The sequence below is a fragment of the Aythya marila genome, assembly GCF_965140915.1.
Source record: "Aythya marila genome assembly, chromosome: 2".
NCBI classification, from domain to species: domain Eukaryota; kingdom Metazoa; phylum Chordata; class Aves; order Anseriformes; family Anatidae; genus Aythya; species Aythya marila.
The window spans coordinates 121,196,791-121,217,981 of NC_139043.1; the positions used below are offsets into that span (position 1 = coordinate 121,196,791).

Consider the following 21,191-nt stretch of genomic DNA (forward strand, 5'->3'; position numbering starts at 1 on the left):
CTGAGTTTGCTTGGGTTTGGGGAGAGGAAGGGCTGTGCTAACACCAGCCACGTGTATGAGGTGTATTTATTGGCGTAATGTCATTTTTATGTCCTTTTTATCTGCTGATGCTCTGCAAGCAAGCATCAGTTGGATATTGCAGTTACACACCAGATGTTTGAGAGTGTTCATTGAGGAAGCTGAATAGGGCAGTGTGAAGCCTGTATTTTTGTCAAAACTACAGACTTTGAGGCAATTTTGTCTTCTGCTGTAGGACCGGGCCCAGAGCTGTGCCCCCCGCTTCTCCCCCGTTCCTGACGCCTGCAGCGTCGCGCAGGTTCCCAATTCCTTTGCAAGCACCTCGCTAAATTTCCACCTCCGTGAAACCAGAACTACCCAAAATCTCCTTTCCTGCCCGTTCAGCACCCGTTTCACCCGATACACGTTAATTTTTAAGCTGTCCCCCATGAGCACAGCTCCCCCCCGCCTCAGGCCCCGCGGCCGGAGCAGGGAGGGCCCGGCCCGGCCCGGCCCCCCCCGCAGCCATGGCGGCCGGGCGGGAGCGGGCCGCCCGTCTCCTGCGCCAGCTCCAGCGGGCGGCGTGAGTCGGGGACGAGCCCCGGAGGGGGCTCCCGGTGCCCAGCCGCTTGCCCCGGGCTCCCCCCGGGCTCCCCCCCGGTGCCCGGCCGCTGGAGGGGCCGCTTGGCACCCCCCGAGGCTCGGTCCCGCCGCGGCCGCAGGGTGGCGGCCTCCGGCTGCGGGTGCTGAGGGAGAGGGTGGGAGGCTGCCGGGGCAGGGACATGGCGGGGGTTGTGCTCTTAAACCTGACTTTTGGGTCTTTTTTTTTTTATCTAGGTGTCGGTGCCCGAGTCACAGCCACACATATTCTCGAGGTAAGGCTTAATTTATATCTCTGACATAGCAGGCAGCAAACAGTTCAAAGCATGAGGTGAGCAGGTAAGCAGCCTGTTAGTTTGCAACTATAAGTACATAAACACAAGAATAACCACATAATAATGCACATTTTTGTTTGGAAAACTCCTGTGTTTCCCCATCAACCACAGCTAGCACATCTGGCCTTCCCTCCCCTCACTGACAGGCAACCAGAAGCTGTGGTTTCTGCTGGTCCTGCCATCACCCGAACCATCTCCATGTCTGCATATGTGGGGAAAAATGCGTCTCTGCTACACTAGGAATAAACAGAAGTGCCGTGAATAAAAAGGAGCCGTGCACAAAGGCGTATGTTATCAGGGGGAGTGGGATCTCCTCAGGCTTTTTGTGCAGGCAGCCCGGAGGATGTGGCTTGTATCAGTCAGGGTTTGGGAGCAAGCAGGAGGAGCTCTGCTGGTGACAGGTGCCCTTGGAGGAGCTTCTGGTTGCGTTGGCTGTAGGGTGTCCAGCAGAATAGTTTACAGATGCTCTCAATCATTTAATACGTCCCAAATGTTTCACTCCTAATGCTGCAAAGATACCTAAAAGATACAATAGGGATAGTTCCTGTAAAAATGGGTATTTGGGGCCATAATTTCAATAATGAGTGGTTCTGAGTGGCATAGTTTCATCTGCTTTACTGAAGATACTTTTTAAGGAATTATCATTACCATCTTAGCTGTGGAAAAGCTAATATGTGTTTATGTGTTCATACATTTATTTTGCTCAAGACCATCATACAGCACAACAATAGCACAGCTGAGAAACTGAATCTCATTTTTCTGGTTGTCTGCCTGATGACCTCCTCAGTCAATTCAAACTAAGAACCTGTAACTAGAAATCTTAATTAAGAATGCCCTCTAAGTTTTAAGCAGAAATTGATCGTATAAAGTAGCAAGATGGTATCAATTCTGTAGGTCTGCAAATAATGGGAATTGGCTTAACAGTGACTAGCAGAAAAAAAAAAAAAAATCATTCATTGTTTCTTGGCAGTAAATAATGCAGGTTTTGAACTCAGTAAAATTCTTCCTGTAAGTTAATTTTGGCTCAAGAAAATAACAGCAGGGCACCTATTATTTCGTCAAAAAGCAAGAGAGTAAATAGTTTGGACATGTTTTTAGCCTGTCAAATTAATGACTGAGGGTACAGCAGACTCAGACTCCTGGAGAGGTCAAACATGTACAGCCTGGCAAGAGATGGCAATGAAAGAGCTGATAGCAGCTGGCCTGGGCTTGAATAGAAAGCACATAAAGGATTTTAATACATCTATCTGTTACTGTCGTGGGTCAGTGCTTCAGTGCACCCCAGAGTGTCTGTAAGACTCATTATCATGGCTTCACTCATTGGATCTGAATCCAAATCACATTTTTTCAATTAATATAACAGACAGAAGGCATGACTTCAGCGGGAAGAGCAGAACGCCTCATCTGATCCTTTCTTGGAGAAGAATGGGCTGTTTCAGTTGATGCTGTTTGTTTCACTTTCTGGCAAAATCAGGATATGCAAGAACTAGAGATCTGTGAAAATTCGTGCAAGAATGACGTGGCAAAGAGAAGATATGACTGAAGTGCTATCCTTACAAATATTTTCTTCTGCTAAATAAAGTTGATAGCATCACCAGTTCTTGTTAAAGCCCTATTGTTAGTGATGCATGCAGTTTCTTAATTTTCAAGCAAGCAGTTCGGATTCACCTGCAAGTTCAGGACTAGTCAGAAGTAAAAAGCAGCATAAGCACCTGCCAGAATTATTTTTACATGTACAAAAGGTGTTTGCAATCCTGATACATAGAGAATATCTCTTGTTTTTGTCATAAAAGTTGTTCTGAAGGTTATAATGTAGCATCTATGCATTCCTAGCAACTCTCAAATGATAGAGTATCCTGTATGCTCTGCAGATACTCAGTTCTATGTATTTATTATGTATAAAGAAATATTTTATACATTGTAATGCAATTTTCCTGTTAACTTACTCAGTTTTTATAGGAAAGAATTACTGAAGGAAGAAAAAAACACCCCTTTTTGCTGAATCATATGAATCAAAATAAGCATTTAGGTTATTTAATTTCACAAACAACTAAGGACAAAATGGGTAAGACAAGGCAAGATGACCTGTGCAAACATATTAGTGATTTTAAAAGCAAAGAAATCTGTCATCTGTAATATTGTTATATATGTAATAGAGAGAATGAAGTCACTTTTTATTCCCTAATTTTACTGTTTAATTTTCATTCCAGTTCCTGAACATGCTACCCTGGGAAACACAGACTATGCATTTGAGGTAGATTTAATAATAAAGTTTATATGATTTTTTAAAGTAATATATTCTTTCAAATATGGCATTTAACAAGTGCTTACATTAGTAAACATTTAAATTTCACTTTGGCTGTTTGGGACTTGATGCCATTTATTCATTTTTTTTTCCAGAAAAATGTGTTCTTTATTTTGCAGATGGCTGTTTCTAACATCCGATACGGAGAAGGAGTTACTAAAGAGATTGGCATGGTAAGCCTCTGCAATGTAAATCCCTCGCTGGTGAAAATTTATTTTCTAAAGGACTGCTGGTGCTATCAATCTGTTTAAAATAGGAAAGCTTATATATAATGTGGCTGAACCTGCACTGCTTTGCTGTCTGTGTAGTCATACACAGCAGTGTGAAAAGGTTGGAAAATACTGCTGGGAAAGGAACAGAAGCATGTTACATCAGCGTTGCTGTGGTGTAAGTGACTGCATGACGTGTAGCACTGGATAATTGGATCATTGATGATTGGCCATGATTACTCAGCAATACTTGACAGGGAATTGAATTCAAAAAATTTTGAATCACAATGACTCAACAGGATTTTTTCAGTACCATGTCTCTTCCAGCGCTTATTAAAATGAATCAGAGACTTTCCATTAAATCAGATGGATATTAGTTGGGCTCTGAGATTGCACTGTGAAGGCGTGGAATTTGTGTTTCAGCAGTGTGGGATGATTCACCTGAGTAAATTGTTCTAGTTTGTCTTTATCTTTTTCTTTTTTTTTTATTATTTTTTGTTGCTGCTTAGCATTTATGGAGTTAATAGTGCTCTTTATTTGCATACGTGTTAAGGAGATTCATGGTCAGATAGTAAATGAAAAGTTAGACAAAACTTCTACCTTTAAACCTAGTATTTAGATACTAGGTTTAATACTTACCCAGTATGGAGATTATTTAAATTACACCTTTCATGTAGCTATTGCAACAATTAATTTAGCAAAGGTTAGGATGCAATATTATGTGTCTTCTTTTTGTCACCTTATTTTAATTTTTTTTTTTTCAATGACAAATGAATATTCAGTGTTACATTTTCTAGTTATTAATGCTGTGCTTTGGCAGGCAGCTAGGGGAGACCTAACATGGAAAGGCCTTTTTATGTCACAGGAATTGTGTAGGGGGAAAAAATAGTCCAAAAATATTTTACATTTTAATGCAGTCTTAGGCAGTTCCATGTGGTTTTCATTTGATATCTTTATCTTCAGTTTTCTGCTTGTGGTGGTTTCACCCTGCTGGGCAGCTAAACTCCACCACAACCGTGCGCTCACTCCCCCTCCTCAAAGGAAGAAGGGAGAAAATACGATGGAAAGGGCTTAAGGGTTGACGAACAGGGAGATCACTCAACAATTACTATCATGGGCAATACAGACTCAATGTAGGGAGATTAATGATATTTATTGCCTATTACTAACAGACTAGAGCAGTGAGAAACAAAAATGCAAATTAAAACCACCTTCCCCCCATCCACCCCTTCCACCTCCTCTTGCCGAGAGGCACAGGGGAACGGGGAATGGAGGCTACAGTCAGTCCCTGATGCTTCGTGCTCTGTACCATGGGGTCCATCTGTCAGGAGTCAGGAGCAAACTGCTCCAGCACGGGTCCCCCACGGGTGGGCGGCAGCTCCCTCCAGATCCCTGCTCCTGTGGGGGCTCTCCATGGGCCGCAGCCTCCTCCAGGCCACCTCCACCTGCTCCACCGGGGGCTCCTCCACCCATGGGGGGGCTGCAGCGTGGAGATCTGCTCCATGTGGGACCCATGGGCTGCAGGGGGACAGCCTGCTCCACCAGGGGCCTCTCCCTACACAGGCTGCAGGGGAACTGCTGCTGCCTGCCTGGAGCACCTCCTGCCCTCCTGCTGCACTGACCTGGGGTCTGCAGGGCTGCTTCTCACTCCTCTCTCCCAGCTGCTGTTGCACAGCAGATTTTCCCCTTCCTTCAATCTGCTCTCCCAGAGGCCCAACCAGCCTCACTCCCTGGCTTGGCTCTGGCCAACAGTGCGTCTGTTTTGGAGCCAGCTGGAGCTGCTCCTTATCTAACATGGGGCGGCTGCTGGGCTCTGCTCCCAGAGGCCACCCCTGCAGCCCTCCTGCTACCAAAACCTCGCCAGGTAAACCCAGTACACTTCTATAATGAGACTTCAGCTATAGAAGTTTGGCAGCTTTATAATTTATGCTATTGCCTGCATCTTGTACATATGTGTGAACCCTCTTTTTTCTTTAGATGATACTGTTTGAAAAGTCTTATAATAAGCAACAATTTTTAGTTTTTTATTATTATTATTATTATATAATTCAGTTGATTTGGATTGGAAAGTAAATAGTTAAGCATATGATTTTACACCAGTTGTTTCTTTTGCAATTTATTTGTTATTGTAGGACCTGAAGAATCTGGGTGCTAAAAAAGTTTGTCTGATGACAGATAAAAACCTCTCCCAACTCCCTCCCGTAAATGCAGTATTGAATTCCTTGGCAAAATACGGTATAAACTTCCAGATGTATGATGAAGTCCGGGTGGAGCCGACTGACCAAAGGTACTATTTCTGACAGCACATTTCTCAAAGTGGCACGCAGGCTCCATAGCTGTATAAACACCTCTTTGCCTGTCACCTATGCACTGGTCTTAATAGTAATTTCTCTCTGTGCTGTTTTTCTCCTGAGTGATTGAAAAGCTTTTCCTGTTTTCCAAGTTTCCTGGATGCCATTGAATTTGCTAAAAAGGGAGAGTTTGATGCCTATGTGGCTGTTGGAGGCGGGTCTGTAATAGACACCTGTAAAGCTGCCAACCTGTACGCGTCCAGCCCCACATCAGACTTCTTGGATTATGTCAACGCTCCCATTGGGAAGGGGAAGCCTGTCACTGTGCCCCTTAAGCCACACATTGCAGGTAAAGCAGCACAGGTGTGTGTGGGGAGTGAGGGGCAGGAGGAGAAGAGTCAGAGTTTACCCTGACCTTTTCACCTTGCTTTCGGGCTTACTTTTCCTCTAGTTGTGTTCAGCAGCAAGTTTGATGCTTATTTCACAGGTTTTGTCATTAGTTTGTCTTTTTTAGCCGAGTTGGATTCCTTTTACTGAGAAAAACAATCAAAGGGGCTGTTTCTTTTGACCTGCTGGCTTTGGATCAGGGATACCTCCAAGATTTCCCAGATCCTGTATTTCTGGTGGCATTATTATTGTGTTTTTCTTTATTCTGTGTTATTATATATTACTTATTATTAGTTACTATCCCCATTCTTCTTTTTAAGTTCCTACAACAGCTGGAACTGGAAGTGAAACCACTGGTGTTGCCATTTTTGACTTCAAAGAACTAAAAGTAAAAACTGGTGAGATTTTTTGTCTTCTATTCAAGATATTTTTTCCTCCAATGTCTTCATTATTTTCCTGCCTTTAAAAAGGAATACTGCGTGACATTGCAGATGTCAATTCATTTGATTCAACTGCCACAGACAAATTTGAAGAGCTTAAAGGTTTCCTCCTCAAATTAAATTTATAGCATATTAACATAATGAAATGCCTATGTAATATAGTGGATTATAGTTTGAAGGCAAAACAGGAAACTAAAATCTTTCAAGTCCTTAAATGGCAGAAAATGTTAATGGCAAAGGAAATTTCTACTTACATTCAGGGTCAACCAACTGTTCCTTATTTCCTTTGTATTTTTCTTTCTGTTTTTAAGAATTATGTTTCTTTGTTGTATAATTGCGACCAAATGTTCCTTTTCCTGACTTCTGAAACCTCAGGCCTGAGATGCTGTGCAAGTGAGGGGCACTGTCTTCCTCTGACCTTTTCATCCCTGGACAATAAGGATTACAGCTAAAATGTCATCTTAAGCTTCATAGCTATTTTGAGGTTTTACTTCAAATTGTGTGGATTTTTTATGCTATGCAGTCTACGGTAGTAGTCCCAATTGGGAGTGCTAAGGAATTGTGGCTGAGCTCAGAGTTTTGTAGTCTCTTTATAGTCAGTCAATCTGTCTGTCTGTCTGTCTGTGTCTCTCTCTCTCAAGGCTACATCGGTGCCACCTTAACCAGATATGAAGGCACAGTGATTGTAGATGCTGAAGACAGCAGTTAGCAACAGTAATTTGTTGTGGAAACAAACCACTCGTGTCCTCTGATTCACAGAGATGTCCGCAGGAGATGCAAATTTAAGAATAGTGTTGCAAATGCCATTCAGCACAGATATTTTGAAAGGCAGGCTGCTCAGGGAGAGTGACAGCCAGAGGGAGAACGTTGTCTGGTGGAATTCACTCCAGGCAACAGTCTCAAATCCAAAAAATCTGTTACAGGGACTTCATCAATAAGATTAAATTCATAGATACTTACTCTCCCTTCTCTCCCTTTGCTTTTCTCCTGATATTTTCAAATCACTTGCCTTCCTTACCTATCGAACATTAAGCTTTTGCTGTCCAATTTTGTTGCAAAAAAAAATTAAACTCAGTTTCTTCCCACATTTTGCAGGTATTGCTTCCAGAGCCATTAAGCCAACGCTGGGCATCATTGATCCTTTACACACGCTGTCTATGCCCGAGCGAATAGTGGCCAACAGTGGCTTTGATGTGCTTTGGTGAGTTTTCTGTGTAGCCTACTGCTTGATTTTATTATAGTTTTTGTATTTTTACTATGATGACTGTAGGAAAAAAAATATGTTTTAGGAGTAGAAAATGGTGATCTTTTCTCCTCCTCTCCTGTTCTTGTTAAGGTGATCTCTGTTCTGCATTCCTCTTACTTAATTACACTGCCTACGTCAGAAAGCATGGGCAAAAATCACTCATTTGCAGACATTTTAATGTTCTTGCAGAACCGGAGAAACCATTTGCTTCCAAAATGGTTGCTGTCAGGGAAGAGAGTCCGGGTGTCCTTTTTTTAAGAGATCAAGTAGATGATTAATCACAACTGTGACAGCATTTATCACATTTGTCAGGCATGGCAGGGAATAGAGGACAAGGATTTTCTAATAAAAGCCACGATGTGTCAAACAAACCTTTTGAAGACCTGTGGGCTGCTGACAGGTTTTAGCCCAAATACAACCATCTTCACTACCTCTCTTGTAATGTGTTTTTCACTTGGCACTAAATTATCTTCAGCTTTAACCTACAGCTTTTAACTGCACAAAATGCATGGAAGGTTCTATTCTGAGGGCCAGAGCTTGCTTTGCTTCTGGGTGATGTGTGTGTTAGAGTGGTAGATCCATAACAGAACTCTGCAGTTTCTCAAGCTTGGTGAATTATTCCGAAATACAATGTTTGTAATGGAATTTAGGCATTTGTTTATAAACGAAAATGGTTTTCCTATAGTTTAGTACATCAAAGTGCAGCAGTGTAGGCAGTGCTCCTGCTCTGTGTAACCAGATTTATGCATATCTGGGAGATAAGATTGTTGGCACTTCCACTTAGCTGGAATATCCTACGTGTAATTTTTGGAAGGTCCGTGCTTTTAAAAGGAAGGGGTCTCACTGTGCACCTGGTGCTAGAGCCTCTTAAAGTTCCTGTCCTACAGAGAGGAAATGCACCCACTGCAGATGCACAGTGCTCTTCGTTGAAAAGCGTTGCAGTCCAAGATGCCAGTTCATCCAACCTAATTTTAGGCATGAGCTGATGGATTGTGACTGTGTCTGGACTGCATTCAGTGTGTTTGTCGGAGAGCTAAGTGCTCTGGAGGTGTCCGCCCAATTGCCCATGAGATTATTTCTCTCTTTGGCTAAGCACCAGAGGTAAATAAGGAGAACCTTAACTCAAAGGATAGCAGAGCAGCAAATTGGAGCTCTCCCACTTAAATAAATTCATTTTTCATCTTTCTTTTAGCCATGCTCTCGAGTCGTACACCGCTCTTCCTTACAAGATGCGCAGTCCCTGCCCTTCCAATCCCATCAACCGGCCAGCTTACCAAGGCAGCAACCCCATCAGCGACATCTGGGCTCTTCATGCTCTGCGCATTGTGGCTAAATATTTGAAAAGGTAATACCTTTGACAGCCCCCCACCTCCCAGTGTGTTCAGTCTTCAGTGCCCCAAAAGAACTTAGAACCTGAATTTTAGGTTGAAGCAATGCATTAAGCCTTCATTTCCTACTCTGAATTCTCTTGAATAAAAAAAAAAAAAAAATATCAAATAAAATTGAAACTAGGATTAGGATTACTGGGTTGTTTTGTAGCCATAGCTTTTTAATGCCTCAGTGGATCTACTTTAGAAGTCCTCAATTAAAAGAATTTCAAGCTGATCAGTTAATATGGGAGCAGCATTCATATATTTTTGAAGATTGTCTTTGACAGTATAAGAGGAATATGCAACAAACAAATATTGCTGGTGTCATTTCTGTGACTTCCATTGCAAACGAATATGCAAATAGATCCATCAAGAAGATGACCACACTCACTTAAAAATGTGTGAAGTTATACTTCTGCTGAAAACTAGTTAATACTTAGAAGACATTCAATTTAGATGAAGTTTGGGCTTAACTGGGAGTTGGCTTTGATCCTTACCAGTTACGTTTTAATCTGTATACAGGTTTTGTATACCACAAGCTTTTATGTTAAAGATCAATATATTATTTTCTTAAAGACTTTTTACAGTACCTAGCCAGTCAAAGTAGTTTTTTTTGTTGTTGTTCTGTGGAACCTGTTCCAGAGACGTTTTCTCCATATTGTCAAACTGCATAAGCAGCCTGACGTGATGGTGAGGTTCAGACCAGCTTTCTCATGAATCTCAGTGGGCGATGGAGTGATCTAGGATCTCTTCGTGAGGTTGCCAAAGCTCGTTAGTAGAATTAGTAGGGACACCTCCCACCAGACCAGGTTGCTCAAAGCCCCATCCAGCCTGGCCTTGAACACCTCCAGGGACGGGCCATCCACAGCTTCTCTGGGCAGCCTGTGCCAGTGCCTCACCAGCCTCTGAGTGAAGAATTTCCTCCTAACATCTAGTCTAAATCTCCCTTCTTTTTGTTTAAAGCCATTCCCCATTGTCCTATCATTATCTGCCCAAGTTAAAAGGTGCTCTCCTTTCTCCCTTCTCCATCACGAATTTGCTGGTACCATTATCTCCATGGTGTGCAGAGCCATCAGAAACCCTGAAGACCGTGAAGCACGAGCCAACATGCACCTAGCAAGTGCTTTTGCTGGTATTGGCTTTGGCAACGCTGGTGTTCATCTCTGGTGAGTACAGGAAAATGTTAATCCCTTCTGAGGTCAGCCTCTGGCCCAGTGCTTGTTTTGGATTGTCAAAAACATTGCCGCCTCCTTTCCTGGGTATAAGACAGTGTAGCTTGACCTGCATTGCCCCTTATCACAGGGAGGGTCATATGTTGTGAGAAATTAGTAGGTTCTTGGCATTTACATGGATGAAGATTGTGTATTCTGGTTTGGGATACTCAAATCAAATCCCATGAAAATTCCAAATTGTGGCCTTCTTTACCTTCCTTGACTGTACAAGTAAAAATCATAACTGGAAATAGAAGCATCAAGGGCAGTTAAAATGTTGGATTCCATGCCAGCTCTTCTGCAGTCAGACAGCACGGAGGTAATCTTGTGCCATTCCTGAACCAAGGCAATTGGCAGCGAGTCTGCCTGTGGGGTGGGCATTCAGCAGGTTGAAATGAGCTCTAATTAATATTATAATCCAATCTATCTTCATAGGGGTAAAAACCTCAGAGAAGCAAAGCCGAAGCCTGCATTATGTGGGAAAGTTATTAGCAGTCATTCTCTTCAGAGACCTTCCTTTCATTTCTTTTGTTTGAGCAAATCCACTCTTTAATTATACTTTAAAATCACTGTTTATTTTTCTCATGCAGCGTGATCAGGTGGGAATTCGGATTACGTTCTTTTTGGCACGTCTGCCTTACTTTAGTATCGGGGCATCTTTCAGTCCCATCAGTAGAGTATGTAACTTCACCCTCTCAAAGTAAGGAGCTGCTTGCTCTTGCTGTTTTTAAAGCTTGGTCACTAATGTGCAGAGGATAAGGGTTATCTGTACCTAATATCCATGGTGTATCTGTACCTAAATACTTTTTGTGTTTCTCTATCCGAGAGACTTGCACGGAGAAGGCTGACCACACAGGGGGCTGAACATACATTTCCCAAATACCAGGTGAGTTGCCCTAACCACTTTCTCTTTACTCTCTGTTCCAGCCATGGAATGTCCTACCCTATTTCTGGTTTGGTGAAAACTTACAAACCAAAGGATTATAACGTGGATCACTCTTTAGTGGTAAGACTTGGTTTATCTTTGTTTCCCTATCATACACTTCAGTTCTCTGTTATCTCACATTGCTGAGTGTTAGAGCACATTGAAGTTACAAGTAAATGTGCTGTTAATGTGTTTTTTTGTTTGTTTGTTTGTCTGTTTTTTTCCAGCCACATGGCCTTTCTGTGGTGCTGACATCCCCAGCAGTGTTTGCTTTCACAGCACAGGTACATCCTGAGCGGCACTTGGAAGCCGCAGAAATACTAGGTAGGAATCTCTGTGAATATTGCTCATATATACTGAATTTGTTGCAAAATGTCTTTTGGGGAGGGGAAGAAATATGTGGAAGCATTCATAGTTGTTGCAGAGGTTTGAAATTTAAAACAAAAAACAAAACCAAAAAAAAAACCAAAACTTAAGCATTGGGCTCTGGTGTCCAATTTTTTATATTGGATTAAGTAATTAAAGAAGCAAACTGGAGAATTGTGCTTCTTGACTAGAAAACTGGAAAGTTGAAATTAACTAGATACCTTACAGAGCAGGAGAGTGTAACTGTGATCAACATCTCTTGGTGCTTTATGGAGAGAAGTTACTTTAAAGCAGATACCATAAAATAAACCAATGCTCAGTTGCATCTGTTTGCAAAAAGAAAGCATTTTGCCTAACAAATCCCCTGCTGTTGCACTGAATTAGGACAGAGTGATGTTCTGGATCACTCCTGCTCCTTTTCCAAGGCAAACAATAACCGTGGCTGTCTGTCCTACTAACATAGGGGTAAGATAGTAGATCAGATTATCTGTAGGTGATGGAATTTCTCAGTGGCTGATACCAAGGGAAAGCTCAGAGTAGCTGTTCAGTGGACACCTCTGCCATGGCTCAGCTGCCCTTTTCTGCTCCGTACCAGAATGACAGTAAATGCTGCAAGCTGACAACACATTTTAAGATTTCCTTTTCGTACAGTGGCTGGTAAATCTGTGCAGCCCTTTGCTGGAAGATGTCCTGGAGCTAGGATAGCTCTTTGTTGCACCCCCAGCACGGCTATGTATAGCAAACCAGCTCTCAGTGACGTAGTCCTGGAGCTGTTAGCAGCCTTGCTGTGACAGCATGGCTCTCCTGTGGGCTCATTTATTTATATCTAAGGCCAGCTTTGCTGCCTGCACTCAGTTCTGTGTTGTAGCTAAACTGCAGCTAATACCCGTGCTCTCTATCTTGAGGAGTGAGCAACCACAGTCACGTGCACAGCAGCGTAGACAGCAGAGAGAAAGTGGGTAGAGCAACTCTCCTGGTATTTGGAAAATTCGTGCTCAATCCCTTGTATGGTCAGCCTTCTGCCTGCAAGTCGCAGCAGTCCAGCCATGTGTATGGCTTCCCTGTGTATGTAGGCTGAAAGCACCGTGCTTCTCAGCAAAGACCCCTGGATAGACAGTGAAAATACCACAGCTGTATCGCGGAGGGTGTAAAACAACATGCTCAGGAATAAATAGATTGGGGGAGAGTTCCGTTTATTTTATTATTTTTGGTTCTGAGATTTGCTCAGCCGTCCTCCTGCAGCCCTGCCTGTGGTCATAAACAGAGCACAGCCTAGCTGGAGAGATACTAAGCTACAAAATGCCTGTGTGCCTGCAGCAGTAGCATACAGCTCACATAAAGTGGGCTGCTGTCAGATAACTGGCCTGCACAGCGTATCGGAGAGTTTGATCTCTGGCTCCCTGATTTTAAAACTCGCTGTTGAAAAGTAGTTCCTTTAGGTTTTGTGGTTTGAACAGCTGCCATCAATTCTGCTTCTAGAAGCTCCATTAATATTCTCAATAGAAATTTAAGCTCTGTTAGTGTCTGCCTTGCTGTAAAGTGTCCCTGCTGAAAAGACGTCACGTGGAAGTGAAGCTATTAACTCCCACCTCGGGTGTTTGCTCTTGATTCAAGTCTGGAATCCAACTGACTCCAGTAGCTGATTCAAATCTGTCATGTTGCCAGATGCAGTGACTGAGGAGCTATTTTATAATGTGGAGAAGATTACTAAATAGTCATGTTGTGTGTATGTACAGCTGTGAATTTGAGTACAGCCAGAAAAAGCTTCATACCTCCTCGGGTGGATTCTGTAACAGTTGAAATAGGTGTGTGTGTGGCCAGAAATGTTCGGAGTGCAATCAGTGACTAATGGATCCTTTAGGTTGAGCAAAAAGAAAGGAACAAAACCTTTTTTTGTCCTTTTTTTTCCCCCACTCCCTTTCCCTTTTCACTTTACTACCTGAAGATAGTGGATCACCTTTACGTCCCAATGACTCCTCTACAATTAAGCTCAGGTAGCATGCCATAATCCCCGTGGCATCAGTCTGCACACAGTACTCTGTCGTGATATTCATCAATTGCTCCCTGACGGTCTCTACCCCAGTACTGCCCCTCTTACTACCCAAATATCCGAGCTCCTCAAATGAGTTTGTTGGTCTCCTGTTCGCTTAGTCACCCGTGCATGTTACCCTGAACCGCAGGAGGGTGACAGAAAACATTTCTCCCGTAGCTATGTTGTGCTCTTACTCATCTCTCAGCATGGTTCCTGGGCCCAGCATAGTTCTGGTGTAACATCATCGAGGTTGCGCAGAGAACAAACTTGGCTCAGCTTGCTTGGAAGAGAAATCGCAGGGAGGAAGCTCCATCTTCTATAGGGACGTGCAGGTTTTTTTATTATTATTTTTTTAATTCTTGACCATTCATTGAAGAAGGGGGAGCAAGCTATTCTGTAATTCTGTATTTCAGTTTATATTGAAGTTTTCATTGCTGTTCAGTGGATGTCTCAAAGATAGCGATTCCTCCTCTTCCGTTCTGTGTTATCCTACACAAGGAAGCACAGATTCAACCAGCGTTAACTGTAGGATTTATTTAACCTATTAAACCTCTGCCCTGCCAGCTCCTGTCTTTCTCGGCCTCTGCACTCTCATCCTCTCTTTGAATGTGCAATTAAACAGAGCAAGTAGGAAATTATTTGGTCACTGGTTTCCATGTCCTCTAGATGTCAGCAAACTCAAGGCCTTAAAATAAAGGTAGCATCTGGCAGGCTGTCCATAAAAAATAAATAACGCTGACGTTCATGTGCTAGCTTCTTTCCTCCCAGCAGTTAGTCAGACTGAAGAGTGCTTCTCCCTGTAAGCACAGAGGGAGAGGAAGCTAACTCCATGTGGCAGTTAGTATTTCTGGCAGTGGTTACCTGCTTCTCCTGATCTTGTTTTATTTCACCTTTTACCAATCACCCCGACTGTAAAATGAAGACTGATTCCTCTTTTTACTTCATGTTGCTTTTAGGGCAGTGACTGTTATGTATGGATATGTATTCAGCTGATATTATGATTAAATTAAGTCCAGAACAGGCTTCCTCCTCTCTCTCCACCCTACAGTCAAGGCATTATGTCTTATTTTAGGAGCTGACATCCGCACTGCCAGAATCAAAGACGCGGGGTTTATTTTGGCAGACACGCTCCGGAAATTCCTATTTGATCTGAATGTTGATGATGGCTTAGCTGCAATTGGGTATTCTAAAGCAGACATCCCTGCATTAGTCAAAGGCACTCTGCCTCAGGTAAGACAGAAAGTAAAAGTTTTTCTAGTCAAATGAAATAGAGCAGATTTTTAAAAAAAAAAACAGAAGGGTTTCTTTTCAAGCAAATATTATTTATAGTCCTACATGAAAACACAATGGAGAAAGTAAGATATAGTCAACTGTTCTTCTCTCTACATGGTGTAAGTCTTATTTTCAGTGAGATGGTGTGCATGCTGCAGTCTGTTCTTTGCATGGGTCCAGAAAGAACAGCTAGGTTGGGGGCATTTTTTAAACTCCAAGTTTTTTAAAGAGGGGATGTTTTTCATAGAGCTTTGATCTTGGTAGAATAAACTGTTTTCTCTTAAATATCTCTGTTAGTTGCATGTGCAGGATGGGTTAAAGATAAAACCTTAACGCCAAGCACTACTTGGTAAGAATGGCGAAGCTGACTTTGCAATAAACTTTTCCATACCGAGAAGTCACACTTTTTTTTCCACAGATGGCTTTTTTGTTCCATTGACCCCCATCAGAATTTGAAATAAGGTCCCCTGGGACAGTGTAGTTTAAACTTGTAATACCCTTTATTGTTTCAGTGCTCACAAAGACACTGCAAAAAGCAACACACCACACCAAAAGCAAAATCCGGTGTCTTCCTTGTAAAAAGACAGCTCAATTCATGTGCTATGGACTGCTCTGTCTATTCAGGATTTATTTCCACCAAATAGCAAGGGAAATAAACAATATGGTGAAAATGAAAAATTTGTAGGCTGAAAGGTTAATCACTTCTTGCAGCAGTATCTCTTATCATGTTTAGTTCTCATTAATGTGAGCTGCTCTAAGATTTATCAGAGGGTAAATAATGATACTCCTATTTTACACCTGAGGAAATGAGACCCAAAGATGCAACTATTTGGGATCAAGTGGCAAAGCCAGGAAGAAGTAGTGTCAGAGTATGCATCAAATAGGTTATGCACATAAATTGTTATGGGGCATTTTGGAGGTTTGTTTTCCTAGTATGCTTTCTTTAAAACATTTATTTTGGGGCAGCACGAGCACAACATCTCATTGAAGGCATGTTTTGTGTAGCTAAGAGAGGGGGAAGTCTCTTTAGCTAGACATTGAAGGTTTTATTTGTTGTTGTTATTTTTTTTGTTAGCTTATCTCAGATTGACTTTTAATTCATTTACTGTCATCTCACTGCATTGGTGATTAATTGTGCTGTGTAAAACGAGCTGACTTGGTAGTTTCTCAAACCTCATTTTGTGTATTTGTACCATACTGGGAACATATTAGTATTCCTTAAACAGTCCATTACCTACAGAGCTAGTCCATACAGGTCAGCCTTTGATATATTTATTTTCTTTTCACCTTTCAGTAAGTTTTCTTCAGAACACAGCAGCCACCCATTCGTGCTGGCAAGGCAGTGTGCTGCAGGCCGCTGCTACTAATACCATAAATCAGCCAGGTGTACTTCACGCTGCAGGGCTGGAGCTATGCTGGGGCAAACCTGAAGTTAGAATAGGATTTTGGTTTTCTTTTTAAATGAGTCTGAACCAGCGATGAGCACAAAGTTGCTCATCCTTGGCATTACACCAGACTTTACTGAGTCAGCCCGGAGGAGCCAGGGCCTTGCTGTCTGGGCATCAGCACGTAACAGCGGGCTTGTGTGGGGGCAGCGCTGGTGCCTCTGTGTCGAGCTGCCATGTGGAGGGAGCATCCTGCTGCTGGGAAATGCTATGGTCTGTCAGGGTGACTGTCCCCTGTCACCCCGTGGGACTTCACAGGTAATACAGGGTTGCAAAACTGCAGTTTGGCCCAAAGCATCCCAGTTTAAGGCTGATGAATTTACTGAGTATTTGAGCTCTGAGTTACCATGTATTGGGAGTCTGACAAAAAGCAACACACTTTTTCGTCCTGGTGCTGTTTGAATTCTCCATTTGTTTTCAAAACTGCACAGAAGAATCTGAGCCATTTCCTTGGCTGGATCGGTGCGTGCAGCCGCGCTGATCAGAGACGAGGAAAGGTTTCATTCAGTTGTTGCAGCTGTACCTGCAAAGTTCCTTTTGCACATGAAGTCGTCTACACAAAGCCGCGCCTCTCGGACCCATCGCAGGCCATGCTGATTATGAGCTGTGAATATCTCTGCGGTGACTTCCTCGCCGTGCTCGCCCCGTATCCACAGATGAACTTCACAGCGTGGTGCTCTCGCTTTGCGGCCGCATCCGGCTGCTCGGCAAATCACAGCCTTGTGGGCACCGGGGGAAGCGGAGCAGCTGCGGCAGCGGTGTGAGCTCTGCCTTTTGCTTTTGCTGAGCCTCCTCCAGATGCTGAGGGCAGGAGGCATCCCCTCCCTGCCATCCGACCCGGTCTGTGAGGCAAGCCCCACAGCAAATGACATCCGCAGTGTCGCAAGTGGAAAAAAGGGAGAAATGAATCAGGGCATTTACAGGGACAGCCTCTTCCACTAGGGAGATGTGGAAACCAGTTGTAGGAGAAGCTGTCTTGCCAAAGAGGCTGCAGATAACGCTTAGAGACTGCTTTTCCGAGGCACAATGCGTTCCTGGTGTGGGCATCTGGCTTTGCAGATGTTTGTAAACCTCCCCAGTACTTCAGTAAATGGTAAATTCATTGATTGTTGAAGGCATGAAGTTACTGATCGTAACACTACGAGTGCATTATGTGAGGCTGTCGCAGCCCAGTGGAGCTCTGTCATGTTTCTGCACTCCCTGGCTCCCCGCACAATCACAGCTCCGCACCCTGGACGGCGTGGGGGCTGTTTGCAGTTGCAGTCCCTGCCTCTGTAGTTATTTCTGTCAAACAGCACGGGGAAGCGTACAGCTGGGTTTCGTTTCAGTCAGTGGGACTTATGCATCTGAAAACTCTGGTGAATCACAGGCCAGAGTAAAACCCAACCTAATTATTTTCTGTTCTTGCTCCAAGGTGTCCAGCTATGTATCAAGCAGCTACACTACCTTCCTTTGGCATGCCTCTCCTCTGGAGCCTGAGCTGCACTCACTGCTTATTCTCCCCATCTACTGGCTTCCCGGCCTTTGAGAGGAGATGTATTTTGAAAATCTCAGTGCCTAAAAATTAAGTTCTTAGTTCCAATGCTGGCAAATGAATTTAAAATGGACTGTATTCCCAGATTGCTACCCCCAGCGTACCTGGATCTGTGACTGGCATGTTTGAAGTAGTCGACTTTGCAACTGAACTGCTTTTTAATCTTCCTTCTGTGTGTTTAATTATAAGCTGTTTTAGCCAGTATATTACTGAAAGTACAGTGCAGTTGATGATGGTTCAACCTTAATTGCTTGATTACTTACTTGCAAACCCTTATTGTTCTCTGCAAAGGACATCAGCACATTGTTGAGCTGCACAGTTAGCTGCTCTTTGATTCCATTTGTTGGCGACCTTTTCTAATCTAGTTCGTCTTTCATCTTGCAGGAGAGAGTGACTAAACTGTCACCACGTCCCCAAACAGAAGAAGACTTATCTGCCCTCTTTGAGGCTTCCATGAAGCTTTATTAGTGTAAACATTTTGCTCAGAAAAGCGTGCCCTTTTTTAACTCAAAGGTAATTTCTTACAGAGAGGGGGGGGTTGAATTTGTTTAGAGAATGGAAGAACTTGGGTGTCCTCCACTTCTGTTCCATTGTGCACCGCCAGAAGATCAAGTAATTCATCTTAACTAACAGTACTTTGAAGCAAAGGCTTGATTGCATTTTTCCTTGCTCAGTAGCCAGTAGTATTTCTTGCATGAAAGCTGAGTCAGACATCTAGCTTTACTGAGGGCTGAGGGCTTGCTGGTGCTTTAGAGATGGTCAAAAGTGAAATTGTTTGAAATTGTTTTTTACAGGGTGTTTTACAAAACATGTTTTATTTAAATTGTCTATAATTTTGTCAAGAAGTCATGCTATAGAAGAAATAACTGGGGTCATTTTTAATTGGGGGTGGGGGGTCCCTTGTGGAAAATGTCAATCTGCTGTATTGTATTCCACTTTGTCATCTTCTTACCCTCTTGCTTCACCAAGAAGGCTATTGAAGGGAGGTCGATTGCTGTTGTTTGATTAAAAAACAAACATAACAGAAGAAACTACGTTTGGACAAGGCTTTCTGAGGTTTTGCTTTAGGTTAAAATTTTGAAATGTATTTTCCAATACTTGTCTTTCCTTTCCAGATATATATGAAGTATTCATAGGAGGAGCAAACCAGAGCAAAGCATGGTTGCACCCTCACCAGGAACCACCTAACAGCAAGACATCATCCCTCACGGTCGTTTTGTCTCCGTGGAGAAAACCGCTCCCTTTTCCTGCTGTGTTCTGTGGAAGGAAGCTATCAGCTGCATGTGTGAAGCGAGCACTTCTGCTGAAGTCCTGCAGGTGCTGTCGCTCAGAGCGCAGCCACCAGCCTAATGCGGTGGCAGCAGGCTGTGGTTCAGTACGAAACTGTGGTGGTGGAGCACTGGGCTGCACGGTGCCCCGCTGATTAGACGTGGGAACGAGTGTGCACGTTCAGAACAGTTAACCAGCTGGTGGACTGTCAACTGAGAAAGGGAAGTGGGAAAGGGAGAAATGAAACTAAAATTTTAATACTATTTTTCTTTGTTTTTTTTTAAAAAGTGCACACAGTTGCGTGTGCAGTTCATTTAAATCAGATTCTGCTTCATGTTGGACCCTTTCAGCACCAGATTCATGCAGTGAGCACAGCACAAGACAAACGCAAGAAGAACCCCATGACCTGCTGGGAAAGAAGCAGTTCTGCAGTCACCCAGCCGAAGCGGAAGGCTCTATACGTACATCTGTGTACTTTGGGGTTGGTCTGATAGGATTAATGCTAACCTGGAATCTAAAAAGATCTGTCTAAAAAGGCAGACATGTCCTGGATGATGGCATTGGGTCTGGTTTAATGTTCAATTGAAGTAGGTGGATGGATACTGATTGGATACCAGAGATTTTCTTATTTACCATAAAATGGGTTTGGTCGCAATAGGGACTGCACTGCCAAAATGCCTCAGCCTGTTCTGGAAAGCGCATCTGTCTTCCGTGTCCTTCTGAATCTTGTCCTGTGCTGAAATTGCCCAGAGCAACCTCTATCATGAAGAGTGCCTTCATAATAGCAGGGGGTGAGGGATTCATTTTATTTTATCATGCAAAGTTACCATACTTGGAAAAAAAAAAAAAAACACAACCTTCTTGTCAAACCCTTTTGTGTATAATATTTTGCTCTGTTTCAGCTTTTCGCTCCTACCTTTCTCCAGGCTGTGGGAGCAATCCTGAAGAGAGAATTTTTTTTTTTTCTAGGAGCCTAATTCATGGCAGCAGTGCTGTGTTTGGAAAGTTCTGGGGAACTGAGCAGCACATGGGTTTCATTACTGCACCAGAGCACTTTGATGGGCTACTTAGGAATGCAGGATATTTCGCTCCAGCACACTTTTTATTTGCTGTTTATGCTGCTGTGGCAGTTACTAACAGGCTGAGTTTTCAACCTCACACTAAACTTCATGTACTCGGGCAACCCGGAGCTCTTGCTAATTTCCAAGCTAAGCCTTACAACCCGTTCTGAGGTAATAGGTTTTCTCCATGTTTTGTGGATGAGACAAAGGCTCTGATACCATACCTAACCCAGCATAAGCACCTGGTACCGTAAGAAGGGGACATTTGTTTTCCTGGCAGTTTTCTGAGCAAAATTGAAGGAGTTTAAGCCACCCTGCAGAGCTGTCTTTCAAATAATGATGGTTTGACAAGGAGTCATGTCCCGGCTCCTGTCCTATTCTGAGCACTGGTAGTTTCATTCACAACTGAATGAGGGTTTGTTGTGTGTGTGTGTGTATTATCTAAATAAACTATCCTGTACTGAGAAATCTAGTTGATCAAATATACCTGTATCTTTGAACATGTCTATTTTCTGTACGTGAGCCTGGTGTTTGAGGGGCGGGAGGGGGGTGAAATTGTGGTGGTCGGGCACATCTGAGCGACTTGTCCCACATGTGACTTGTTACTGCCCTGTTACTAAAGGCCTCCGTGACGCATCTGTTACCACCTTGAGATGATACTGGAATGCAAATAATAAATAGTATTGTACTTGCCATAAACACAGGCTTGTTTGGAAGTCTTTGACTCTCTTTGACATTTAACTCTATCATGTTAACTTTTAAAATAACTATGAACCAAAACCATTCAGAGAAAATAATCACTTGTTAGCTTTGCAGTGCATAGTGACTTTTCCAGCCAAGTTGTTTGGTGCACTCAGCAGTAAGCAAAGCCATTGCATTGGGGGTGACAACTGAGA

At 43.1% G+C, this 21,191-nt stretch overlaps 1 protein-coding gene across 1 annotated transcript; it reads left to right on the forward strand.

Moving 5' to 3' along the window:
• Nucleotides 1-524: 524 nt before the first annotated feature.
• Nucleotides 525-20,983, forward strand: ADHFE1 (alcohol dehydrogenase iron containing 1; the record flags this gene model as incomplete). The annotated part of the gene is made up of 15 exons (XM_082754311.1): nt 525-580; nt 835-872; nt 3,143-3,186; nt 3,357-3,410; nt 5,579-5,733; nt 5,890-6,086; nt 6,445-6,522; nt 7,660-7,765; nt 9,003-9,155; nt 10,248-10,346; nt 11,319-11,397; nt 11,544-11,640; nt 14,787-14,944; nt 18,350-18,478; nt 19,081-20,983. The coding sequence occupies 14 exons, from the start codon at nt 525-527 to the stop codon at nt 18,431-18,433; spliced, it is 1,398 nt and encodes a 465-aa protein (XP_082610437.1). The 3' UTR covers nt 18,434-18,478; nt 19,081-20,983.
• Between the last annotated feature and the right edge of the window lie 208 nt (nt 20,984-21,191).